Consider the following 27,234-nt stretch of genomic DNA (forward strand, 5'->3'; position numbering starts at 1 on the left):
GATCTTTCTGATCTATAGTAATTTTCCAGTTTGCGGAAATGATTCAGAATAAACAAAAACTGTTGCCTTTGCTGCACCTCTTTAGAACCAGACTGACAAGTCTGACAGGCAGACTGAGATTCTTACTGCAGGCCTCCACTACACCTAGAAACACATCTCGTGTACCTGAGACAAGAAAACAGCACGTCATGATGATTCACCGCAAATTTAAATGAATAATTTCTGACTGGCATTCAAGCCTCGTATTGGTTCTTGCCGTAAATTTAGTTATGAGTCAGTAGCAATGGAAAAATTTAGCTGCTTCAATGATGGGTAGGATAACAACCAGATAGCACTGTGGAAGTTAAAAGTCCTTGTGCTATATTTAGATAGCATGGATGGTTTCATCTTTAGAAAGGTAGCAATTGTAAGTAAGTTTGAAATAATTTTCTAAATTGCGTCTAAATCTGAAGCTTCACTGCGAACCCTGTTTCATAAAAAAGTTGAACATATATTATCAATACTGTTAAAACCCCAAACACAAACACATATTCAATAGATTTATTATATTTACATGTATAAAAATGGCACATATGAAATATTAACAAGTGCAGAAAATGCATTTCCACCTGATGTCCACGGCGGATGACAAGCGACTCATTAAAATAGGAAATAGTTCAATGAGCCATCTGTTTGTCCAGCCTGCCTCCCAGTTCCTCCACTGTGCTCCAGCTCTACGAACACAGAATTAAACAGCAGCATTCCTTTGGCCTCATTTAAATCAACAGTGGTCGTGGATCAGGCAAAGTTGTGTACAAGCACGTCAAAACACAGGCAGTCTATGTACAGTGTGTGGCTGTGCAGCATAAACCTGAGACCAGCAACATGCCTGCCAAGGATGTGGCTAAAGCAATATAGCAACCGCATACGCATTTTGTTAATGTAATTATTATTATCTGAGACATACACGCCATAATAAGTTCATTTTGGGCTGATTTGCACACCTTCAAGTATTGCCCAGCCATAACTCTGGAGTATTCTCGCACTAGTGCACAATTATTTACTATTCTTCAATGACTTGGGATTATCAAGGCATCAAATTGTGGAGACAAAGCAATGATTTGAGTTTAAATTAAATAAAAGAGATCACTGCAGTGCTCATCAACCACTCAGTGACAATGGAGATCTCTGACACACCACTGTAGACACTGGCAGGGAGGGTGAATACCTCAGCCAGGTGTGTCCTGCCTGCTTCCCCTCCCGTCTCAAAACTCCGATCGCAAGAAAGACTGAGTGAACCTTCACTGGAATGTTCTAATAGGGGGGAAAACTGAAAAGGCCCACAGAGTCTTACTGTTAAAAAGGAAAACCAAATATCATTAACAAATCAGTTTGGCTTTAGTCGGCTTGAATTGTGGGTGTTGACTTGGAAACCAAAGTTCACGTGCTCAGTAAGAGTCTTAGATGTGGACACAGGGGCCCACAGGATGAATCCAGTACCGATGACTCAACATCCAGGCTCTGACACACACTGCAGCTTGGCTCATAGTTCTGAGTCTGTTTTTTTGAGATTTGTCACTGGGATCTAGCCCGAGCACTGCCGAGCTCTTGATTCTTGGCTCGATTTCAGCAAGGATCATGATGTCGTAGACAGGTTGGGAGCAGAGGCCCGTATCTTGTCGTTAAGTTTGAGTGTAGACAGCCTGTAGGGAGGCTTTTCTGTGGTCTTTAAGAATGGAGGCTTGTCCTTCAGGTCCTGCCTCGAGACAGGCCGGTTGCAGTTGTTATAGGAGTCGTCGTTGTAGTCTTGGGGATACGTGGTCATGTTGCGGTTGCGCCTTTTCATCTTGTTTGCAATCCGCACGATACGCTTGGAGATGAGATAGATGATCTCGCAGATGTTGAGGACGATGCAGAGGGCCGAGGCTCCAACCATGAAGTATGTGAACACCTTCTTCTCAGTGGGGTGACCGATGTAGCAGTCCACCTGGTTGGGGCAAGGAGACACCTCACACTTGACCAACCTCGGCAGGTAGAAGCTGTCGTAGACTCGGTGGAGGATGTAGAGGAAGGAGACCTCGATGGCGGTCTTTACAAAGAGGCTGACCAAGTAGGTCCACCAAAGGCCGCCATGTTTCTTGCCCGTGTTGTTGTACAGCTTGCTGGTGTCGCCGTACTTGGCCCTGTGCTTGCGTTCGCGGTCATCACGATACGCCACGTGCATGACCACCATGAAGGACGGGCAAGTGACGAAGATGAGCTGCAGGGCCCACAGGCGGATGTGGGAGATGGGGAAGAAGTGGTCGTAGCAGACATTGGCGCAGCCGGGCTGCTTTGTGTTGCAGTCAAAGTCCTTCTGCTCGTCACCCCAAACTCGCTCCGCTGCCACCACGTACACCATCACCCTGAACACAAACACCACGGACAGCCATACCCGCCCGAACGCTGTGGAGTATTTGTTCACCCCACTGAGGAGGGCTTGGAAGGTCTTCCAGTCCATGTCTCTGGCTGGCAGTCAGATCTTTCCGTTGTGGAATTCTTCTCTTATTGGCAGTCGTCTATCTTCACACCTGAATGTGGCAGAATGAAGAATAAGTCAACAGGTTTCCACAGATTTTTTTGCTTTCATGTCTGAACATCAGTGTTGGCAGGCTCTCCTATTTGTTACCTAATTACAAATAGTGGTTTATTGTAAGTTCTACAATCAGTAATTCATCTTACAAAGCTGATGTAATGTTAAAAACATCTCCCACACCAGAAACAACCACCAACAATAACACCGTTCTGAGCAGGCCTCAAGCCAAACTGTTGGCAAAGGAAACAAGCTGGACCAACGTTCTTAACACACCCAGAGCTTGTATATATGTAATGAAAACAGTGTATTTATTTCAGAACTTTTATGTAAATGTTCGTTCTCAAAACAAATTCAATATCATCAGTATTCTGCTGTGTATCTGTTCACATAGAAAACGGAGCTCAGTCCCTTGACTTCTGTGTGTCCGTAAGAAAAAAACTGCCTTTTACGCACGGGCTGTTTGCGTTATTTTGACATATTTCCGTGGTTCTCTATCGACATGAGGTCGTTCTAAGTCACCACTAATCATACATATAGCTTCATAAACTGCTTTATGAAAGTCAACGGCTCAACACCACCGACTACGTTCAGTGCCAATTGGCTAAAACGCGTAGTTGGAACGCTTAACTCATCTGAGACCGATGAAAAGTTTCTTTAAAGTGAGTTCTTTACTTACCAAAAGGGGATTAGTCCATAATTAGTTACGAGAGACGTTAGCGTGTGTATATATCCAGTGAATTTCTTGTTGCTTTAAGGCCGTTTGCGTCCTTTAACGCACAGATTTGGCTCCCCTCGACAGGTAGAGGAGCGCAGTGTTGAGAAATGCGCCTCTGTGGGTGTGGTTAAAGCAGAAAGACTGGAGCTTCCCCAGATGTACCTCTCTCTCTCTCCTCTCTCTCCCTCCCTCTCTGTGCCTCTCTCACACGCCAGTGCTACAAGACAATTCAAATATTTTTTTTTGCACAACAGTTATCACAGTTTATACTCACCATCTCCAGGCACTTTGAATGGAATTTGTAGTTAGGCCTGCACACCATCAATTCAATTTGGTAACCAAACCAAGCATTTCAGACCACATGATGTTCAGATGTGAGGCTGGCAAATCAGAAGTCCCTGTGAGGCTCTACAGCAAACTGTTGGGCAGATTTTTAATCATTTTACTATGAATGGGTGAATTCAAAGGGTGAACATTTTTTATCTCAACACATACATCTCAGAGGTTCAACTCTATAGAATGAAAAGTCTTTTCAGACAGAGTTAATGTGAACAAAACATCCTTGAAATGGGTCTTTGTGCTCACTTTAAAACATTTTTTAGGGGCAACAGGCTTAACTTCATTGTTTTCATGTTCATGTTTCATGTTCCAGGAACAAGACTGGCTCCTTGTCTCAACTTGTCGCCTAACGTAAGAGGCAGGCACACCCTGAGGTGAATGCATTTTTTTGTTGTTGTGTGTGTCCTCATGATCTTTTGGTTGCAAGTTGCCAAAAGCATGACAAGTGCGAGGAAGTATTTTTTTTTATCTGGCATGCTTAAAGGGGGAATGTTAGCGATGGGGTAGGTGAGAGATGATAGATGGGGAGATTTGTTATAATGTAAACAAAAATAATCAAGTTCCCTGTTCCTCTTTCGTTTACAGCCTATAATAAATTTCCCCCTAACTTTTTATTCTCTTTTTTTTTGGACTACAGATTTTAAGGAAGGAGTATTGTATTTCCTTGATCCTTTTCAAACCCGTGCTCTACTCAGATAACACTGTCACAATTCATGAACTCCCAGTGCGCTCAAGCTCGTCCTCATTGTCACATTCTACACTGTAGCTCTTGTGTCTTCTTCACCTCCTACTTTTGCAACAGGGATTATTTTTCTTGCACTTTACTGGCAAGTTTTCCCCAGTCAAATGCCAGTACCGTGTTTCTGATGTGTAGCCAAAAACAGCTCATAATTAATAACATTAGCAGATTAATTGAAGCCACCAAATGCTGTGAGGAATATCAGATGTCTGCTTGTGTAAAAATGCCTGGGCAGAACTTGCCAGTTCTTGCAGACCAACACAGTCAGAGCTATTGAATCCAGTGTTTACATAACATGCCTGCAAATAAAAGTCCCACATCATTACTTCAAGTCAAGTCAAGTTTATTTGCACTGTTCAGTATAAGACACAACGTCTCAGTGGGCTTGTTTCCGGCTCACATAAGCGAAGCCCAGAAAGTGTAAGAAGGCCTCATAATCAAGCTAAATTGCTGTTTGATTTTCCTCTCTGCCAGCTTTTCTGAAACAAATCAGATGTGAAACAGATGTGGATGGAATTCAGTTGTCTGGATCCAGGCTAAAATGTGACCAGTTTACAACTTTGAATGTTTTACAAAAGCATGAGCATTGTTTTTCCTGTTATAAAAGGAGGATTTTGTCTGCTGCTGAAGCAGATTGCTCACTCTGTTTGAAACACGGCACTTGGAGGTCTTCAGCTCTGCTTTTCAGGAAAACCATCTGTGGACTTAAGCTCGGGCTCATCGACACAACAGCTGTATTTGTAGCATTTAATAGTTTAACAGGTTGGTGGACAAAAACTGACGACGGGGGTGGAAGGTTGAAAAAAAAAACCTTCCCTCTTGGCTCCAGATGAAGAACTGGTCCCGGCAGTCTGCAGCAGACACGCCTGCAGAAATGCACACTGTGACTCAACCGCTGTCAGCCACAAGTCTCAACAAGACGGACCAACACAACAGGATAAACACATCGCTTTTCACTGCTGCCACTGTGAAAGGAAGGAAGTGCATCAGAACAGAGGAAGCTTGGAAAAGATGACAAACGATACCCCTGAAGAGATGGGAGGGTCTCATAATGAGAGGGATTGCTGGCTCATTTACAAAACCACACAGTCAGGCTGGGCAGGCAGAATACAGACAGACAGACTACAGACAGACATACTGGAGGTTGCTTAAGGCCAGTAGATACCACAGTAATGTCACCAAGGCTGGATTTCCAAGTGGTCAAAGCCTCCTCTGGACATCAGCCACATCATTCGTCTCTTGTGAAGGGATTCTGTGCCAAAATCTAGTTTTTAAACACGATAATTGTTTCTATTACACTTTGATAAAGTTGTGTAATTCCATCACAGAAGAGCTGGAAGGCTTCAGCCAACAACATTTGTCATTATCGACACAGTACATCTTTATTTTTTAACTGATTAACATAATGTCAGACAATAGAGGAACAAAAACACATTTAAATTGCTTTTGTTTTCTTCCCAACATTGCAAGACTAAAACATAAAATAATACCTATTTATAAATAATATAAAACTAGGGAAACTATAATATATTTACATAAAAGAAGCGGTACCTGTGAATTTGGGGCATTTTTTCTTTTCCCTTTCTGTTCATGTACATATTTGGTCTTGCAGGATTCAGGAAGTCCTCGCCATTGCAAAAAAAGCATCAGTTTTCTTTTGCTTCTTGTGTATTTTGCACATGAGCAGCATAAACACGTGCTGTCCAGTGTCACGAGGACCTGTGTAAATTGGGTCTTGCAGCATTCTGATGACGAAAGTTAAAGGATTACAAAAGGTTATTAAGAGAGTGACTCAAACAATTAATCAAAATGGTTACCAATGAACTTTCTCTTGACTAACCAATTGACACGAGTTAATCAGTTCATCTCTAAAGTGCTGGCTCATTTTTCGGTGCCGGATAGAATAATGGCGCGAACGTGTACCGTGTTGGATTGAAGGGGCCCATGGACTGATTGTTGCGCCGAGTCTCCCAAAGAGTTTCATCCACTCATGCATTTGACAGTTTAGTTCCTAGATCCTGTTTGGATATTTCCACTCGTGCAAAGGAAGATCTAAAACTGATATTAACTCAAACAGTGACAGATTGCTTGACCTAATTCTCACAGACAAAGCACATTTTCCGTTCAGTCCTTGTAGTATCTTCACATTCATCTGAGAGAGGACACAGATATTTATCTGTCACATTTCTGCCGCCATGCCAGCACCATTATAAGAGTGAAAAATGACATTTCAGGAGCAACTTGAGTATGACAATCAACAGATCTCACTTATTACCAGACTTCATTGGAAACGCCACCAGTTTGAAGACTTTCATGCTTCCAGTGAACTGCTAACAGCGGTGCCTGCAGATTATCCGATCAGTGTTTGTGGAAAGACATTTTACTGTTTCAGTTCTGTAAATGTCGTTCTTCACTGCGTGGTGGGGCCGAGGTAGTCACAGGCTTTTCAAAACCTCAGCTGAGCCAAGTGGAACTAAATCTGTAAGCCTCAATACTGCAAAGACAGAGTAAGAAAATATGCCGCTTTTTTTTTTTTTTTTAAACTACATCTCTCCTATGGCACACAGCAGTGTAAATACTGGAATAACCCATTGAGAGGCTACCCGGACTAACGAATTCCTGCGCTGGGTGGATCCACACGTCAGCACAGATGAATCAAATGGAGGAGTGGGAGACTCCGCCCCTGTCTTTCTCAAAGTACCAATCAAGCCAAACAATGAGGGCACTGCTCATAGCAACAGAGCGATCTGTGCGGCCAGAGGAAGGCTTTTATGAAATACACAGAAAAAAAGTGGAAGAAAAAAAGAAAGTCTCAGATCTTTGTCAAACCACAGAACTTGCGCAGAGTCAACAAATCCTGCTCTGTAGAGAGGGTGGCTGGCGTGCATTGTTCCTTTTCCCAAGTTACAACTCGCCTGCAGACGGTTTATTGTTTGCTTATTGCAATTACAGCACCTGATCTTTAGTTAATGCAATGTGCACCACTCTCTAAACTGTCTGCTTTGTTCTTGTAAAAGAAAAAAACAACTCTTTTTGAAAACACAAAAATAACAATCTTTAATGAAAAATATTAACAAATATACATCCACGTTGCACCTCAGTGCTGTGCACATCCTGATATTATTTATGACTGTGTTTGCAAAAGTGCATGCCTTTGCACTCTGCTGCCTGTGCACAGAAAGTAGTTCAACAATGAAGGACAGTAACATTCACAACAGCACAACCTCTCAAAACTTTTGATAAATTATAAAACGTACAAGGTTCACTAAGAGTCCAACGTGAACATCAGAGCGACGGGAAAAGACTCAGTACAATCTGGAGTAAACATTCTGAGGCTGGGCACGAGCAGAGGGAAAATCTTACACAGAAAACCACATGTGTTTGTAAAACCCTGAACTCCAAACCATGGAGTGACTCATGTAGTTGATCTAAAGGCTGAATCTGGCACTGCAGCAGCAAACTTGGCTTAATTGTTTGTAAGGAACTTCATCTGTTCAAAAAAAATCTGTTTAAAAAAAACCCAACAGTGCACACATTCCTGATCAATGACACATGTATCCTGCAGGCCAGAGTTTTAAATTCTTAAACACTAAGGAACTAGCTCCCTGGTAGTTCAGTCTCTGAGTAGGCATATTTCTGCTTATTAGTCTTTAAGGAAGTGTCTGTGGAGTGAAGAGACATCTTTCCTTTCCCCATACCTTTGTTTTATTATTAAGTCCTTAAAGTCTCAGTGTCTCAAGATACGGCGACACTGTATGAGGGTGCAGGTGTTTCTGGGGTGTTTTTGCCTGTCGTTTTCATTGAGTTGGACTCCATCAGGTTGCTTCCACTGGACATTGTGTTGGTATCAATGTGGCGAGAGTGATGGCCTGAGGTGAAACACTCACGACAGCGTTTGCCAACCAGGTAGAGGATTTCAAAAATGGAGAGAAGGATGCAGGCCAAGCTGGTGACCACCATGAAGATGGTGAAGATTCTCTTCTCAGTAGGCCGAGCGATGAAGCAGTCCACCTTGTTGGGACAGGGCTTCTGCTCGCACTTGATGAGTGAGGGGAAGTCGTAGCCCTCGTAGATGTGGTACAGGAGGTAGACAAAGGTGGCGTCCACGGCTATTTTGAAGACCAGAGTGAGGACGTAGGTCCACCACAGGCCTCCTCGCTTCTTGCCAGTGTTCTGGTAGAGACGCCGGCAGTTGTCGCCATACTTGAGGCGGTGTTTCCGTTCACGGTCCTCCCTGTAGGCCACATGCATCACCACCAGGAGTGAGGGGCAGGTGACGAAGATGAGCTGCAGGGCCCAGAGCCGCACGTGGGACACGGGGAAGAAGTGGTCATAGCAGACGTTGTGGCACCCGGGCTGAGCCGTGTTGCACTTGAAGTCTTTCTGTTCGTCTCCCCATACCTTCTCCGCCGCCACCACAAACACCATGACTCTGAAGAGGAACACAATAGAGAGCCATACTCTGCCGAAGGCTGTGGAGTACTTATTCACCCCACTGAGGAGGCCCTGGAGGAATGCCCAGTTCATGACGAGGTTTGTTCACACTCTGTCTTCTCTTCCTGCTGATAGAAGACAGAGGAAGCTCTTTTCAGCTGAAATGGCACAGGCAAACTTCAGGTATTTACCAGCATGAAACAAGAAGAAATACAGTTATAGCACACATACCTAAAGAGGGCAAGACAACAAAGAAAGAAAGTGAGGTGGAGCTCGGTCGTCAAAAGATAAATCAGCGTGTTTACAAAGCTTTAAGGCAAAAATAAAAGAAGCGTAAAAGAGCTCTAAAGTGTAAATAGCCCTTCAACTTGTACATTTTCCCGTATATAATCACAAACTTTCACCTTTGCCGAATGTTGAGATACAATCTTACTTAAAATTCTTATAAGAAGCCATTCGTGACTGCGTTAGAAGGTGATCAGATTTACACACTCCGTGCGCAATTACGCGTATCCAAAAACCACCACGTCTAAAACCAAGTAAGACAACAAGACGATCGGACTCCTTTCTTTTCATATAGATTTAAATACTCACGGTTTACACGCCGTTGTTTTCCGGATCAGATTTCGGAGCGGAGGAGCAGTCGTTGGATGAAGCTCGCCGATGAGAATCTCAGTAGATTTCTCAACAGGACGGGAGTGGAGAGGGGGTGGAGTTGGTTCCCGACCATGTCTTCGCTCCACTCAACCTGCTCAGGTGTGGCAGTTCCACTCCACCTAAGACCTGTTCGACCATTTAAGTGCAATGATCAGGCGGCTTCTAGTAGCGCATTGATTGTATCTTTTTTGTTGTTGCTGTTGCTCAAAACAGACATTCCGGCGTAAAACCAGCAGAACAAACGGTGCACTTACACTTACAAATAGATTTGATATCTTCCGGGGATAGCTCTATACAACACCTATCTATGAAAAATGAAAAAAACAAATTAAATAAAGTTTTCCCAAAGCATACTACAGAAAACATGGGCCAAAATTATAAATTTATTATATAATTATAAAAGAATAAGCCAGTTTTATCTACGGTATTCTGAGTAGATTCAGATTGCATCAAATCTTGAGAATGGGATGTTTTCTAGAAAAAAAATTGAAGGTTTGATCCAGGTCAAAATCATGACTGGATAATTTAATCTGATTTCAGTGTGTGTTGTTCAAAACGGTTTTGTAGGATTTCAGTACCTGTGGTGCAAAACAATCAGGTTTGTCCTGATCCCAGCATCAAGGTGGATTCAGGGTGGATTTAAAAAACAAAATGTAGTGTCATTTTAAAACTGGATAAATAATACAACATTATGATCATGTATAGTGTGTACACTTATCGATATATTGCACTTGTTTAACCATTGCCATGATAGAGATGTGGTAGACAGTAAGAAGCCTATGAAGCCTTTCAGTAAAGTCCATATATACATTTTTAAAATATGTCATTTTGTCCCTATAAAAATAGTCCCCCAAACAGTTCTCCATGCCAAGCAAAAATAATTTGATATATTTAACTGTCATCCATCAATGTATTAAGTACAATGATACAGCATAGAGTATATACAAAAGATGTGACACAATCATCAGACTATTGTGTTAGACATGATTGTGTCATTGTGTGGACTTCCCCACAAACACCTCTTTATTACAGTCTTTATTTTGTTAACATACAAGGACGTATATCCTTGTTATGCTTCAGAAAACATGTTCAAAATATCTACAATATGTTTGTGAATGGTGTATATTAGTCTGTATTTATTTCTTGAAAATTAAAGGGAATGTTTGTGTTGTTGTGGTTTTCTGCCTCTTTAAATAAAAACAGGTGAAGTGACCCCAAGCTGGCTGTTCTGTTCTTTACACAGTTAGCATCCTACATTGTGATATGTGGTTCTATTTCCAGGCACAGGTGACCAAATGTAGCTATCTTGACATGTTTGTGTCTGGATCGGGATGATGAGTCCAATCTGGTATTTGAACAAACAGCACAAGATTAAGCTGGATTACCTGATCCTGGGTATCAAAACATGGGATTTACAAATCAGGATCATTCGGGTTTTTAAACAAGCTGGACCATGGAGATTAGTTTGACAATATTTGCTTTTAAAAAAACAATAAACATACATCGAGTTATGCTTTCTTTATAAAAAAAAAAGTGTTTATTGAAATATTTACATGGCAGAAGATGTTGCTTCAAAGTACTAAAGACCATGAACACACTCTGCCCTCATACACACATACAAAACAAACACACACTTTCTTTTTTTATTCACACGTATTCTCCACAGTCTGAGATGATCACTTTCTGTTTCGGCTTGCCGTCTTTTGATCCCTGCGCCTGCAGAAAGAAAACAGATTTAAATGACAAGGAAACTATTTGCCATGGCAAAATGCAGCCCGATTATCCTGAAAGTCTAAAAGCTATTCTTATAATACGGCCGACTATTTTTCAATCCCATGTTTATGTGTAGAATTATGATCTAGAATTATTTTTAAACAGCATGATTGTTTTTTATTTTTCCCCTGTATGGACAGTTCAGTTTTCGCTTGATCCTATAAAGTTTTTTTTAATTTACAGGCGAAAGAACACATTGGGTAACAACTGCAGTGGGTTATTAAGAGCATTATTATTACTTAAAAACCCACAATTTCATGAAATAGGACATCATATTGCAACTTCAGCCCTTACCTCCATTGCTCGGAGCACATCCATCCCCTCCACCAGCTCTCCAAACACCACATGTTTGCCATCCAACCAGTCTGTTTTGTCAGTAGTGATGAAGAACTGAGAGCCGTTCGTATTCGACCCGGAGTTGGCCATGGAGAGCTGCCCTGTGTGCACAAGACAAGAAACAGCCAGTTACCAACAGGATCTGCTAGTAAACACACACCAGGAACCTCATTCTCAGACTTCAGCAAACACTCTGACAGCTCCCAAAACTCACCTGGAGCGGTGTGTTTGAGGACAAAGTTTTCATCATCAAACTTGCGGCCGTAGATGGACTTGCCGCCGGTGCCGTTGTGGTTGGTGAAGTCGCCTCCTTGGCACATGAACTGAGGGATGATGCGGTGGAAGCTGCTGCCCTTGAAGCCAAAGCCCTTTTCATGCGTGCACAAGCAGCGGAAGTTCTCTATTCAAAGTGAAAGAAAAGATAGATCTTTTCGTACTTGTAAAAGGTTTTTGTTTAATTAGCCACTTGTAGTTCCTTTCTTACACGTGTTGAGATCAATTCAGTGAATTTTCCATATTCTTGCATTGTGCATGTATATACAGACCTGCAGTCATGGGAACAATATCAGCCCGGAGGAGGAAGCGCAGTCTTCCTGCTGGCTTGTTGCCTATCTTGATGTCCATGTAGACCTGTGGGTTTACTCTGCCTTTTTTTGCTGGGGGCTCAGCCTGCAAAAACAAACCATATAGGACCTCAATGTATATACAGTAAACACCCAACAACAACACATTGAGAAAGAAAGCCATCTCACTTCTTGTGTTGCAGTGTTGGTCGTTTCTCCCGTCGCTGCCTCTCCCTCAGCTTCCTCCGCCGTCTTCCCAGAGAACTTCTTCAGCCAGTCATCGTCCGACCACACTGAGAGAAACACAGACTTTAAGTCAGAACTATGGACTGTAACAAAGGAGTGGAGGTAGAGCCATTTATGAGCAGGTTTTTGGAAAGTCACCTGGTCGGGAGGAACCTTCTTTGATTCTCATGGGCTTGGCGATATTGACGCGGATAGTCCGTCCAAAAAGTTCCGACTCATTCTAGTATTGAAAAAAAACAAAAACAAACAGCATTACATTTCAAATAGGAAACGATTCATTGTAAAATTAGGATAAATTCAATAAAACTAGGTCAGAAACAGGAATAGACTTTACTGGAATGGCAGTGATGTGAGTCGCTTACCATGTTATCGATAGCTGCTGCAGCATCCTGAAAAAAAGTCATAAATAGATTATAAATACAACAATATTTACAGTAATATTTACTATTAAACAACAATCAAATGTTTACACTGAATTCACCAAGCTCCCATAAACCATATTTTAAATTACACAGCATCCGTCATTGCTATGCTAACCAGTGTTTCTTCTAAGGCTAAGGCTAAGTGCATTCTTTTTTTTCCATGGTTGCACATAACAAGCCTTTTCAGAAAGCATTAGTCCTACTCTGTGTTGCAAAATGCACTTAGACTACAAACGTTTTCATTCATTCAGATTAAAGCAATTATAATGTGCTGTGTTGGTGTCAGTTCATTCAGAATACTGTCATGTATGTGTTCAGATCACAGTATTGAAGGGCATATAGAAAGTTGTGCAGCAGTGAAACGTGGACATACCTCCGCCAGCTCAAATTCAATGAATGCAAATCCTCTGTGCTTTTCTGAAAATTGAAAACAAGACACAAAAGACTTTAACATTTAGGTTACCCGCAGTGTAGAACGTAATGAGAACACCTGCAGCGGTGTCTCCATTAACAGCAAAACACTTGATCTAAGTGGTGGAAAAAGTAAAAAGATCCTTAACTAAAGTTAAGGTACCAATAAAGAAATGCTCCAAGACATGTAAAAGTACTAAAAAAAATTTAGTTGAAGTCCCTGTGATGTATTTTCTATGTAATACTTTTTCCACCACTTAGATCAGTGAAGCATCCGTGTGTCAGCAGCACATTACTGTTGTAGCTGCTGCAGGTTTAGATACTTTAAAATACTTTGTATAAGGTTGCATATACAGGGATGGCAGGTAAGTGGTCAGGTGATCTATGGTAGAGGAAAGAAGAAAAAAATAAGTTCTAATCCAGTGTTTTTCTCTGACCTTTGATTTTGAATATACAGTCGTCCTCAAATGTATTCATACCCTCCCATTAAAAAAGGAATAAAACAGCTGCCACTAAAATAAGTTGAAATTGCCAAAGTAAAAATGAATAAAAATGTAATGAAAATCATGGCATCGCTTTTAAATTGTGGTTCAACAGAAATATAAAAACAAACAAAAAAACAAGCAGGATGGGAACCATAAGTTAATATTTTGTTGAACAACCCTTTGAGCCAATAACTGCAATCAAGTTGTAACCACAACAACACACTGTTTTTGTTTGGGAAATCAGAGGGTCAAACGGTAGATAATTTGTGGTTCTATGCTGAACTACATGTTTTATTTTAAAAGTAAGTTATATTGTCTATCGTTGTGCAGTGGTTAGCCTTGAAGAAAAAAGGTTCTGGGTTTGAACCTGGTGGTCAGCGGACATCTTTCTGAGTGCAGTCTGCATGCGCTCTCTGTGCCTGTGTGGATTTTCTGCGAGTGGCTCCTCTCACAGTGCAAAGACATGTCCGGTAGACATGCATTCCAATTCGGCTGTGACTTTGAGTGTGCTTGATTATCAGTCCATCACAGGGCAGCACAGAGTACAGTTTGAACAGGTTACCAGTCCATCACAGGGCTAACACAAACAGACACATAAACAAGCACACTCACAGTCCAAAGACAAGCCTGGTAGACGTGCATTCTAACCTGCCTGAGTGTGCGTGATTATCTGTCTGTTTGTGTTATCCCTGTGATGGATTGGTGACCTCTTCAGACTGTACCCTGCTTCTCACTGACTGTCAGCTGGGATAAACTCCAGCGTCCTGCAACCCTCTACAGGATAAAGTGGGTATAGTTGATATGTGGATATTATGCATTGGGGAAGATCTTCATCCAAAACAGAACGAAAGCTTTTTAAAAATGTGGTGCGATACAAACACACATATAATGTAGAATATGTTGGATATTTCCCTCCAAAATGTAGGTGAGCAGAATCATGCAGCAGCACAAACTGGAATAACTCAAGTAACACATCTCTGAAAAGTACCACACTTGAGTAAATGTACTTAGTTACTTTCCACCACTGGCTGCTCTCACCTGTTTCATAGTCCAGCGGTATCTGGATGTCTGTGATGTCTCCAAACGGAATGAAAGCTGCATGCAGCACCTTCTCATCCACCTCTTCTGCCAGGCCACCTGACACAAACACACGGAGCTGACAGTGAGCAAACACACTGAAACTGAAAGCTTTATTGTTGACACGTAAACACGCTGTACGTGTTTCAGAGGATAACGAAGCATGTTTACGTGCTGCGTTCAAGACACAGCAACAACTCGGAAGTTGGAGCTTTAAAAATTATTAGCTGTTTTATCTAAATTCATTTAAGTCTATCACACAGCACTGCATGACACAGTTTAGAAAAGGGGTCTAGCAAAGAGGTTAGCTTTAAACAGTCGATGTTTGACGTGTACATAGTTTGCCGGTTAATTCTCCCTCCAATATGTTCTTCGTATTCGCTACATGCACTTAATTCTTGTTTTGGAGCGTCTGCTTTTATTACTTTACAGCAGTGTACTGAGCACATTTGTTAGATATACTTAAATAGCATGAGTTTAACGTACTTTAGTAGAAAATAAAGTAACTCACCGACATACAGCACTCGTTTGTTGGCCGCCATGTTGGAGTTAACCCTTCAACTATGACCTCGGCGAGCTGTGATTGGTGGAGAGGAGCTGCGGCCCCGCCCCCTGCTGCTGCGTCACAGCGCCCCCTGTCGGCCTCCTCAGCGCCGCCACACACAGGCTATGCTCTCAACATTTATAAAGTGTGCATAATACGTCTGTGTTAAATGATTCATATGTCAGAACAAACAGTTTTTCAGCAGCATGTCAGTACTGGGTTAGTATTTGGACAAGATGATGCACTGATGCATCAATATTGGATCTAGAACACTGTGTAGGCAGATGTGTTGTGTGGATGCTGAAACACTGGGAGTCAGCCCTGAAATCTTTGGATTCTAACCTGATAATTGCACCATTTACAACTTATTTCGAAGTAAAATTAAAATAAAATGTGAAGAACTGTGCTATAGACAGAGTAAGGTCATCCCACTTCCTCTATACTCAGCATCACAGTGAGCGATGTTAAACTGTGTGTCTTGGAATTAGTCTTGTTTATGGTGATTTACAGAACTACAGTCACACACAAAAGTGTGTCTTGAAAATACCTGTTTTCACAGTTAGACCAGAGCCACCAGTTTCACCCACCACCTGGTCTGAGACAATGTTACATCTCTTAGGTTGTAAACGCTTAATGAAACTTTAAATAATTGGGTCATTTAATAGTAAGTTGACCCTAAAATAGCCCAGAAAAAGAGATACGGGTGCTGGTGAAGAGAAGTAACTATAATCAGAGCAAATAAGTTTTCTGTGTTGCTGACTTAAAGCACACACACACAAAAAATACATTTAAAACTTCCACCTCCTCTAGCATCACCGGCACCTCGTTGCCTTCAACCTCTTTCTTTTTGACAAAACTATCCATAGTTTTAAAGTCTTACCTTAGTTGAATCACCTACCACCAGACACCAACAGTGACGAACCCTTTAACTGGTGTTATCTCTGATATTCCCACACAAAACATGAAAGTGACAAGTAAGAGTCAAGTCGACCTCATACCTAAATGATTCACAGATGACCCAGAACACAGGTGTGTAATGTGTTTTTATGTGATGTCTTTTGTTTTTTGGAGGGGTTTGATGACAAAGCATTATTCATTATTGTTGTTTTAGAGATCCGGGGCAATTCATAAAACATTTGTTCACAGCTTCGGATACCCAGGCCTAACGATGTCACTGGGCATAGATGTAAACGATATCACTAGCAATAGCTCTGTTGTTCTTTGTGCCAGTAAATCATGACACCATGACAGTAAACCACATTGTCAGGACCCTGAACCGGCAGCTAAATGGAATTCAGCCATCACTACTTTCAATATTTACTTGTCTCACTTTGACTTGCTAACTTATCTGCAGTGAACTTGTGACTCACTGAGGCACGTTAATATAATGAAAGTATCTATGTCATCGGTCACACCTGTGATTTTCCTGCTATGGTGAAGTTATTTCAAATATTTCACCTTTTGTCCACACCGGAAGGAACCTCCCCCTCGAAAGTGATAGAATGTAATCAGGAAGTTCTTGTCGTTCACCTTGTTGACAGTGTATCCATACTATTGTGCGTTTGCGCCTTTATCTGCACAACTGGAATTTGCCCTAAATCTCTGTTCCAACTCCACTGATTTGCCCTTTTCTCTCCTGCCCAGGAAAAAATAATATCTGCTTTTGTTAATCTACTCAAAACCAAACAAAAGAAAGAAGAATCACATTTGTGTAACAGATTTCATAGTGATAGTCACAGACTGCAACACTTTTATTTGAATTTAATTAAAGAACAGCAAGAGGAACAAATGCTCCCAGCGTCAAGAAACTGTTATTTAGACAACTTTAAAAAATGTAGATTTTTTTACTTCAGCACATTACGTATTTACAAAATCAGATAAAATTAGCAATTTTGACTTTTTCAAGCTTGATATCAAAGCATGCAAAAAGTAAGACCTTTAAGGTATGACAATGGTTTTTAATGTGATGTTTCCGTGCAAAGGCTCAGTGACAAAACCCCAAACTGATCACTTGATACAGGTGACGTCTTCATTTCCTGTCATTTTCAGTGTAAAAAAAAGCAGTTTAAAAAGGCAAGCAATTATTTATTTTTTCCATTTCTTGTGTTGGTTTTATCAGCCATCTATCTGAATCCAACACCTTAAATAATACCCTTTAGCCAAACAAAATATGTGATAATCAGCACTGCAAAAAATATGCTACTCTTCCCCTTACCTTGTTTCTTTGCCACACTTTGGGATATAAAAGTGTCCAAAACACACATATAACCTTTAATCTACAAACAAAATAAGTTGCATGTATCATTAAAGTAACAAAACACTGGTAACCTTGATATATCATCCCTTTATTGACAATACCACACACCCATGATAACATGATAGGATGGAGGAGTCCATCATTTCAAATCAAACATAAAGCTTTCAAGCAAAGATAAAGAACAAGGCTCATGTTCCTTTTAGAAAAAGGGTTTCTTTCCTTTTCTGCAAAATGAAGGGTCTTCATTCAGGATTTATTTGCATTATTGCTTTTGGTATTCAGTTTAAAAGTATTACAGAACTAGAAAATTATGAACTGTAATTTTTTTTTTCAAAATATTCAAGTATATTTTAAAATTACATTTGCTATTTTTTTCTTGATTTTTGTTTTTGTGTGACTCTGATGTTTTAGAGTCAGTGTAGTGTTTCTCTCCCCATCTCGGCTCACGTTTCTGTGCCCTGAAACAACACAATGGCCTCTCATTAGTACCACAATATTAGTTATAGTATGAACAGCTTGACTGGTTGTGTATCATCATACCAAGTCATTATATCACGCAGTCTTCAGGATGTGGCAGCAGCAGTGGTAGTAGTCAAGCTGCCCACCTTCTGGGTGGCGTCTTTCTTTGCCTGGTGGGCCTGTAGCACTGCAACAGCTTCTTCTACCTGTGAGAACACAACATCAGGCATGAGTAATGGCACAACAGAGTATATGACATATGACAGTGTGGATGTATAGCAAAGGTTGAGGTTAAAAGTACCTTTGAACGCAGGGATTCATGAGACTCCAGCATGTGGAGCAATTCAGAGTTGTCGATCTCCAGCAGCATGCCAGTGATCTTTCCTGCCAAGTTGGCATGCATGGCCTGAATCAGTGGGAACAGACGCTCCCCTGTTTTGTTTTGTTTTTTAAAAGAAAAAGAGTACAAATCAATCGAATGAAAATGATACAGCATCACAGTCTATTCTTTGTGGGATGGGAGTCTTACCCAGCATCTGTTTCTGCTCCTGAGGCGGTGCAGCAGCCAGCATGGAGGCTGTGAGAGGCTCCTGGCCCTGAACGTGCACAGCTGGCTGAGCCTGGAAGGGACGGATAAAAGACACGGTATTATATTTATATATATTTATAGATCTGGGTGCTTACTATGACAGAAAGATAATGTTATACCTGCTGTAAGGCAATAGGCTGCACCACCTGGGGGTTGGGGTTGCGGACACCAGTGGCGTATTTGTACGGAGGCATGGCCCGGGGGCCGGGGACTCCCATGGAGGGACGAGGAGCCATGGCCTGGCCAGCAGCTAGCAGCAAAGAGGAAAATATAGTGGAATTTACTGGATGCTGTATAGAAAACCATCTCTACACGGCATCAATAATATTTCAAAGCCAGAAGCAGGGAGTTGATGATGTTCATGTGTTTTTAGCTAGCGCACCTCGTGGGCCCTGCTGGCCACTGCCAGGACTCATGTGTCTCAGGTTGGCTCGGGGTCCTGGCTGACGCAGCGAGCTGGGGATTCCTTGGAAACCACCTGGGAGTGATGAAAGCAGAGATCAAAACAACGTAAACATTTTGGCCATTTCACCATCATTACAATGGTTTACTATATTACAGACAGAATATATTGACGCTCACCTTGACCTCGTCCACCTTGTTGCTGCCACCGTGGGTTGGGACGCATTTGGGCCAGCTGATTGGGTGCATAGTACGTAGTCCTATTCTGGGCCTGATAGGCACAAGAAAGCAAAATAATTTAATTGCAAAAACAAAAAACACACTGAAAGGGCAGATGTGACTTGAACAAAATAGAAACTGTTTTTGTTAGCAGTCCAGAATTCTGCATAACGTCTCCTGGAAGATTTGGGAAACATTATACATATAATATACAACATTAGAAGGCCAAATTTTAAACTTTTATAAAGGGATTTTTTGGCCTCTTGGAAGCAATGGAACCTGTGAGCACACTGACTTATTATCCTCATTTTAAGTTGACAAAGTTGTTCACACACAGTTGGTTATTCACACCACAATACTAACTTTCAATGTAAGTCCTGGTTGTATCCACCTGATAAACTTAAACTAAATATTTCCTTGCTTCTATGCTCTGTTTTTGATCTCCACCAACTTCTAGAGGAAATATCTAATTCTTCATCTTCTAAATCATCCACTGAGTTCTCTCGCTTGTCAATAACGTTGCCAGTCTGCATTCTGATGTATGGCTAGTAGTCAGCTAGAAAAATCTTGGAATAATATCTAATTGCAGGTTTTTAATGAATGTTGATGTTGTGATTTGCAATGTCATTTTTTAAAGTCAAGCTTCACTTCATTATTATGTGTCATAGATTTAAAACATGTGATGGGGCATCACTACATGGCACACAAAGGCACAACTGTCACACGAGGACAAAGGCGTGAAGTTGTTAAACCACTCACACGACCGTTTAACTCTGGGTCAGATGTGTTGCATGTGTACGAGGTGGGGCTGTTAAATATTAAGACTGGGTTTATGTCAGTCAAACCACAATGTAAAGCCTCAGTCACATAGAATAAATTGATCAACGAGCATAAACAACCCCTGAAAGTTTTAATCTGCTCAGCTTAAATAAAACTGAAATGCAGCATTAGTCGCATTATTTAATAGAAGTATATTTTGTATATCCTGATGTGTAGCCTTTGTGATTCACTAGTTGCATTGTTTCAAATTACAATTTCAAATTGAAACCTTGTTCAGCAATAGATAGTAGTCTACATAAGATTTTAAAGCTTCTTTTAAAAAAAAAAAAATAACTGAAACCTGCCTGTCAGACTGACAGTATAATTTAGAGTCATTAAACTAAATAATGAGCTAACATGCTTAAAAGCTTTGCAATGCTGAAGGGAACTGTAGAATAAAGAGATAATAGTCTGTCGTTTTGTCACTACAAATGATTCCTTTCATATCTACTTTTTAATATAAAATACTGATTAGAGCCTCTTTAAAATACAATTTTGAATTTGGTTCTCACACCTGCGGCACGGCTGGCATGAAGTAGCCACTGGTGGGCTGGAACTGATTGATGATGGCGTTAGCTGGCATGGCCCTCATGCCTGCTATGCGCTGCATGTACTGGTTGGTGAGGTGGGCTTTGCGCTCCTCTTTGCGCTGAGCGAGGGCCACATAGAGGGGTTTGGATCCAACGATGCGGCCGTTCATCTCAGTCACTGCCTTGGTGGCCTCTTCAGGTGAGGAGAAGCAGACGAAGCCAAAGCCCTTGGAACGGCCCTCCTCCAGCATCACCTAAAATATACAAACATTGAATCTTCAAACATACACATACTGTTGCCATGCTGACAACGCAGAGAAGTGTCTTACTTTCTTATTGTGTATTTAAGCCATCAAACCTGATTTCTCTCACCTTAGCACTTGTGATGGACCCGAACGGAGAGAACTCCTTACGCAGTTTCTCATCGTCTATGGTGTCATCCAGGTTTTTAATGTAAAGATTAACTCCCTGACGCAAAAAAGCAATCACAAATAGAAAATTCTTTAGTAAAAATATAATTAAAATATGGGATTGTTTGGATTAAGAGGACCTATTTTCTGCACACCTGATAACGACTGATCCGCTCTTGCTTCAGCAGCTCGAATTTCCTCTTCAGCTCCGCCTGCCGCTCCATTTTCTTCTGAGCTCTGCCCACAAACACTGTCTTGCCATTGAGTTCGGTGCCATTCATGTCCTCTACAGCCTTTGGATGAAACCATAGTTATCAGAGAACATTTCTAACAGATAAAGATACACTTGGCACTTTTCCAAAAGTCCAAAGTACCTTGTTAGCATCCTCGTGTTTCTCATAACTAACAAATCCAAAGCCTCTGGATTTGCCGGTGGGATCTGTCATCACTTTCACACTGAGTGTTTTACCTGCAAAGGCCAAGAAAGTGAATATAAGATGGCAGAACTTGACAACACCAGGATTTGGAAATAACACCTGGAAGCATAGCTTTAGTTTACCGTATTTGTCGAAAAGCTCCTTCAGCCGATCGTCATCCATGTCATCCCCAAAGTTCTTGATGTAGACGTTGGTGAACTCCTTGGCTTTGGCGCCGAGTTCAGCCTCCCGTTCTTTGCGAGATTTGAAACGACCCACAAACCTGAAGATTGGAGGGAGAGCATCGAAACACACTCTTGTAAAACAGTCTTGGCAAAGCTGAGAAAGCAAACCAGGCTCCATCTCTTTTGACTTCCTTTTTCCCGATCTTAAAAACACTGGTAATCCGGGTTTCCAGGTAAAGAACGTTCCGCAAAAACCTGACCCCGCAAGCACAAAAACAAGGACAACATCCACAAGACAAGTTCACAGCTACATGTCATCATCATCATCATCATTCCTTGGGGTAACCAATGATTAAAATAAAACATCCAACTGCTGTTAACATCACCAAAGGCAGGCAGATATGTTGGCATGCTAGACAACACAGTGACAACCATCTTAATTCTTGGTCCAAAACTTGATGAGGAGGTGGATGGAGAGGGATGGGTGGAACAGAGTCTCACAGTACAAAGGAAAGCTGAGGAGGACCAAATGATCTTATATACCTTGCTACGATGACCTCTCCCCTTCCGCCATCCAGTATTGCATTCCTGCATTCGATCCATCACTAAAACACACAAGCTTGGTCATACACACACACACAAACACTCTAAGATGGGTGACCAGCGAGTGGGCAAATGAGGCAACAGAAAAAGGCGTCTGGTAGGAAAGAGAGTGTAAGGAGGTTTTAGTTTGTTATCTCTGAGTTTAGAGGTTGTCTTCAGACTGGCAGTAGTAGGAGATGAGCGTATTAGTCATATTATTCACACACAAACTCACCAACTGAAAAAAGACACGAGAAGTCAGTTCACTCAACACAAATGTCAAAACAGTCAAGTCAGGTTTATACATTAGGCATTAAATACATCACCATTTGATGCACATACGCTATTATTATTGTACTGCAGCTTCTACGCCTGATAGCTTCCATACAGTGTCAAAGTCAGTTTAAAGTTCAGAAAAAAACCCTTCAAAAGTCCTCCGAAAAAACACTAACAGCAATAAACACCGCATGTCCAGTTCAAAGACGATGAGACACTCACACCTTGCGGTCATTCAGAAGCATGCCGTTCATCTTCTCGATGGCGCGATCAGCTGCGTCCTGGGTCTCGAAATGGACGAAGGCGTAGCCCTTGGAGCCGTTTTCATCACACACCACCTACGAGAGTTTAAGATATATCTATAAATGTAAGCAGTTCCTGAACTGAGTGCAGCAGTTTGGTGAAATGTGTTGATTCGCTTTTTATGAGAGTGAGATAAGATGATGGATACAACTTTTGTATCAGTCCGCTAAATATAAAGCTACAGACAGCAGCCAGTTAGCCTAGCTTAGCATAAAGGGTGGAAATAGAAGGGAAAACATGCCCGACTCTGTCAAAATTGTCATGTTCTACCACATTTAGGGCCATCGCAATATCAGATTCTCACTACACAATTATCCAGAGGAAAATAATTCAAGATAATATTATGATATCTTTAAAAATATATATCTTTAACTTTGCTTATTATGTGTTTTTGCAAATGAATAAATAAAATACCAGTGTAGGGAGGTGGATAGAGAGTGTGAGTAACCACAGCTGTATTGTATGTTCCTATGTTGGAGAGTCAAACAGATACTAATGGGCACTGGATTACTTACAGGATTGTCATTTATTTAATTCATATAAAAACCAAGTGTAAAAGGGACATATTGGGGGTTATTTGTGGGTATACTTATTGCATACTACAGAAAGTGAGATAAACAGCAGTGTGCATGCGTTGTTTTTAAAAGAAAAATCTAACCAATATTTGACTTCCTGTAGATGCAATGACAAGCTTCTTAAGTTTAAAATATGATGAGAAAAGGTGTACAGTATGCAAGGAGGTTTTAGGTGTAAAAGTTCCACATTTAAACAGTATTCACAATCCCTGGCCATGACTGACAACTGTACCTTGCAGGAGAGGATGTTACCGAAGGCAGAGAAGGTGTCATAGAGGGCTTTGTTGTCAATGGACTTGTCCAGGTTCTTGATGAACACGTTGCCTACACCCGACTTCCTGAGGGAGGGGTCTCTTTGGGACCACATGATTCTGATTGGCTTCCCTTTGACCACGTCAAAGTTCATGGTGTCCAGGGCTCTCTCGGCTGTAGGGGGGAGGAACGCAGAGGTGGAGGGAAAGGTCACAGGTGGTTGTTTACACGGCGCCTCATGTCTGAAAACATATCAGCCACCAGTATGTGCGGTGCCTCCGTCACGTACAGTGTTCTCTGTACTGTCGGTGCAACAGTGATTCTAACGCAGCTCGTACAGCAACAACACCTGCACTGCATTAATAACAGAGAAGCAGCATGGAGCTACAGTTGATTGAAATAAAACCGTTTGTCCTCCTATGCAGCGTGTGCCACAATGGAGAATCCCTGCCGCCAGGCCATTAACAAAGCACGTGTAACACTGTTAAGATACTGCAGTAGAGCATGTGGCTGATGAGCTGTCTGCGAGCAGCTGGGACAAGTGTTGGGGGGCAGCTGCAGTGGGCAAGTCGGGAGCACATGTTCCCCCTTTTTTGACTGACCACATGCTGCTGGGCCACCAAGGCCAGTTGCAGTAGCAGGACAGCAGGCCCTCGCATAAACATTTTCAGAATATACTTTGAAATGGTTGAGTTAAGGAGTAATAAAACCGCAGGGAACTTTACTTTGCATGCGCTCAAATGATTCCGTGCTCGGTCAGCCCAGTTGAATCCACCTATACCATTTTTCTCTCCGGCTATTGCTTTAACTCTCAATGTGGGCACACGTGCCAAACATCCTTTTGTTCGGTCACTCCACAGTAACCGACACACACACTCACTCACACACAGGCCGGGCTTTCCAGCTAAAAGTGTCTGGTAAACAAAACGGAGCTGCCTTGCGTCTGCTGGCATCAGCAGTTTGGCTCGCAATTGTACTTCACAACCCGTGTGCTCAGAGAAGGTGTGTGACCGCTGTCAAATATGTGGACTTCTGGAAGGTTCAGAGCGGAAATCTTCATTTAGAAGTGATCTCTGTAATATATGTGGTAATTCAGTCATTTAGGACGGCACAGTAATGAAATAGTCAGCGCTGTAAACTGTTAACAGTCTTGAAATACCTGTTATTGTTAATCATTTGTCATTTAACGAAGCAGGCAAATTTTGGGCTGCTCAGAGGGAAGTTCTATATTTAGAGAGGGGTCCTGAGAGGTATGTGCTGGCATGGAGTGTGAGTAGAGCATTCTCTACCATTGATGGGGAAGAGACACATTCAACAAGAATGCTCAGATGAGCAACACCGGGTCTCGTGAGTGTTTACACACACGACCGTGACGTGAAGAAATCCAACAGGGATGGATAACAACCCCGACCGCATGAAACCTGCCGTACTATCCGCTCACAGCTCTGCTCTGGTGTCATTTCCACTACTATCTGTATTGTTCAAGCAGCAGTCTGTTGCCCCACAGACACGTGTTAGAACTCCATTTAAACACCCCACAGCTACCATCCCCCCCCGACGTCTACACATCCAGTAACAAATGGTGTCTTCTCACTTCACTTGTGGATCTTCTCACACTCAGAAGCCAACGAGTGTACCTCCCAGGAAGCCATCCAGTCGTAACCTATCGTTACGTTGGGCTTTTGACTGGAGCTCAGATAAGTTGTGGCAGGTGTTTTCTGTTGATACGGCAGGAAGAAAAGTTCACACAATGTAAACATTGTCACCAGAGGCCCTAAAAGGCGACCACAACACCTGCTGCCTTTCCTCAAGGCTTTGATACCGCCGAGTGTAAATGGAAGCCGCTTATAACAAAGACCCCTAAACAACATTGCTGATGCATTTGTAGGTATGTTTGCACGGATATGCACTTTTGCACATCGTGATAGATGATCGACAAGTCGCTGATGTGGTCCAGTAACCAATAAAGTGATCCCAAGCTGCGTTGAATCCCAGTAGAAACAAGAATCCACGATCACTGGCATGTTCAGGGGTTCAGCTGTGCTTGTCCCTTTTCTTGCTTTCAGTGAATATGGCAGCAGAGGGCAGTGGGAATTCTTACACTCATTGGCCCTTAAAATAGGAGCAGAAATGGGTCATTTTGGGTTTAAGATGCGGAAAAGGGCTTCATATTCCCAAATCCGGTGCTATAATAATGCCAATAAAATGACAATTATGCCAACTTTAAAGAGCAGTTTATGCATGTTAACTGCTGAGGGCTTTGACTATGTTAGAGACATATATTAACAAGAACTGGGACATTCTTATGTAGGTCAAATGACTGCTCAAACCAGTCTGAAGAGCTGCCAGTGCAAAAAAAAAAAAAACACAGCATACCACTCCATCAGTCATGAATCTGTGCACCTTGTTCTATAGACAGTGTAAGGGCTGACATTGAAAGCATATGATGACATTGGCAACTTGCAGAGATGCACGCTTTGTGGCTCTTTAAGTGCTAACATTGCTCAGCCTTGCACGGAGTCCACTCGTGTCTTACCGTCAGCGGGCTGGGAGAAGTTCACATAAGCGTATCCGAGGGAGCGCCGGGTGATCATGTCTCTGCAGACCCGAATGGAGAGCACCGGTCCGGCGGGGCTGAATTTCTCGTACAGCATAGCCTCCGTGATGTCTGGGTGCAGGTCGCCAACGTAGAGAGAAGCCATCGGATAACTCCCCGTCGCTGTGTTCATATCTCGGACTTCACAGAATAAATAAACGCAAAGCTTCCCCTCAGAAAAGTATTAAAAAATAAAAACAGCCGATATGAAGTGTAATCCGGGTCCAAACTGCGCTAATAAAGACAGCTGGCTCTGAGGTCCAGCTTTGTTGGTGGGGGGGCAAGAAAAAAAAAACCTGAAAAAAATAATAATCACGCTGAAGATCGATGTCAAGTATTTCTTCCTTCAGAGACGACAACTTCGGGTTAAGCCCGAGGCCTTCTGTTTGTGTTTTTTAAAAAATTAAATTTTTTTTGCTATTTTTTTTTTTTTTTTTTGTATTTCTTTTTAAAGTATTGCTGTGCTTTGTTTTTATGAAGATTTTGTAGATTTTATATTTTTTATATTATTTTTATTTTAAGTTTTTCAAGAACGGTGAGTTAGACACTCACGGTTGTTTTGTGGCCGGGGAAAGAGACTGCGTGAGGAAAGCATGGGCACTTTATAGCGTCGAGTGGCGGTGCGGAGGAAATAGTGGCCAGGGTCAAACCTGGGCGAGAAAAAAAAACACAGCGAGCATGCGGTGTAAAAGGGAGAGCGCACACTGAGCTGTCCCAACTACACAGCCCAGCTCCCCACAGCGACATCTGGGTGGGAATACAGGAGGCTGGGAAACCACACTGTGCACAGGGATTTTCTTTAGGCTCCAAAATAATATTGATAACCTTTATTTATGCAGCAAAAAAAAATCTAAATCCAGGTTGGAAAGTGCTTCACAAGGCAGCAAAACTGGAAAAAAAATCTGATTTAAAGACATTAAAACACAACCTGTATTAAAACTGTGCTAGATGTGGTTAAAAAAATATGAGAAATAAAATAGTTCAAAAGCAATTAAAACTCAAGTACAATCAGGAAAGGTTCAGATAAATGTTTAAAGAGATGTATGATGAAGAGATTTACATAATTTAA

General features: G+C 41.8%; 4 protein-coding genes across 7 annotated transcripts; all 4 read right to left on the reverse strand.

Annotated features, from left to right (window-relative positions):
* Nucleotides 1–507: 507 nt before the first annotated feature.
* On the reverse strand, nt 508–17,044 carry gjb3 (gap junction protein beta 3). Its single transcript, XM_008284205.1, has 4 exons — nt 17,033–17,044; nt 14,783–14,785; nt 3,231–3,410; nt 508–2,549 (listed from the first exon to the last, which is right to left on the reverse strand). Exon 4 carries the CDS (start codon nt 2,477–2,479, stop codon nt 1,616–1,618), a length of 864 nt encoding a protein of 287 aa, XP_008282427.1. The 5' UTR covers nt 2,480–2,549; nt 3,231–3,410; nt 14,783–14,785; nt 17,033–17,044; the 3' UTR covers nt 508–1,615.
* On the reverse strand, nt 7,378–9,490 carry gjb10 (gap junction protein beta 10). Of its 4 annotated transcripts, none has more exons than XM_008284203.1 (2): nt 9,376–9,490; nt 7,378–8,906 (listed from the first exon to the last, which is right to left on the reverse strand). In XM_008284203.1, exon 2 carries the CDS (start codon nt 8,872–8,874, stop codon nt 8,083–8,085), a length of 792 nt encoding a protein of 263 aa, XP_008282425.1. In that variant the 5' UTR covers nt 8,875–8,906; nt 9,376–9,490; the 3' UTR covers nt 7,378–8,082. The 4 variants fall into 4 exon arrangements, with proteins under 4 accessions (XP_008282425.1, XP_008282422.1, XP_008282426.1 ...); XM_008284200.1 differs by having other exon boundaries at nt 7,378–8,909; XM_008284204.1 differs by having other exon boundaries at nt 7,378–8,939.
* ppie (peptidylprolyl isomerase E (cyclophilin E)) lies at nt 10,947–15,319 on the reverse strand. The gene is made up of 10 exons (XM_008284199.1): nt 15,263–15,319; nt 14,713–14,811; nt 13,152–13,195; nt 12,719–12,745; nt 12,495–12,576; nt 12,300–12,403; nt 12,093–12,216; nt 11,762–11,947; nt 11,506–11,648; nt 10,947–11,154 (listed from the first exon to the last, which is right to left on the reverse strand). The coding sequence occupies exons 1-10, from the start codon at nt 15,291–15,293 to the stop codon at nt 11,086–11,088; spliced, it is 909 nt and encodes a 302-aa protein (XP_008282421.1). The 5' UTR covers nt 15,294–15,319; the 3' UTR covers nt 10,947–11,085.
* A 575-nt stretch (nt 17,045–17,619) lies between the features above and the next one.
* On the reverse strand, nt 17,620–26,621 carry pabpc4 (poly(A) binding protein, cytoplasmic 4 (inducible form)). Its single transcript, XM_008284206.1, has 15 exons — nt 26,106–26,621; nt 23,550–23,743; nt 22,662–22,777; nt 21,540–21,679; nt 21,355–21,449; nt 21,136–21,273; nt 20,943–21,038; nt 20,555–20,824; nt 19,183–19,273; nt 18,983–19,078; nt 18,720–18,850; nt 18,541–18,631; nt 18,313–18,443; nt 18,093–18,217; nt 17,620–18,010 (listed from the first exon to the last, which is right to left on the reverse strand). Exons 1-14 carry the CDS (start codon nt 26,296–26,298, stop codon nt 18,116–18,118), a joined length of 1,884 nt encoding a protein of 627 aa, XP_008282428.1. The 5' UTR covers nt 26,299–26,621; the 3' UTR covers nt 17,620–18,010; nt 18,093–18,115.
* Nucleotides 26,622–27,234: the final 613 nt, after the last annotated feature.

Source organism: Stegastes partitus, unplaced genomic scaffold (assembly GCF_000690725.1).
Source record: "Stegastes partitus isolate 25-593 unplaced genomic scaffold, Stegastes_partitus-1.0.2 Scaffold351, whole genome shotgun sequence".
Classification (NCBI taxonomy): domain Eukaryota; kingdom Metazoa; phylum Chordata; class Actinopteri; family Pomacentridae; genus Stegastes; species Stegastes partitus.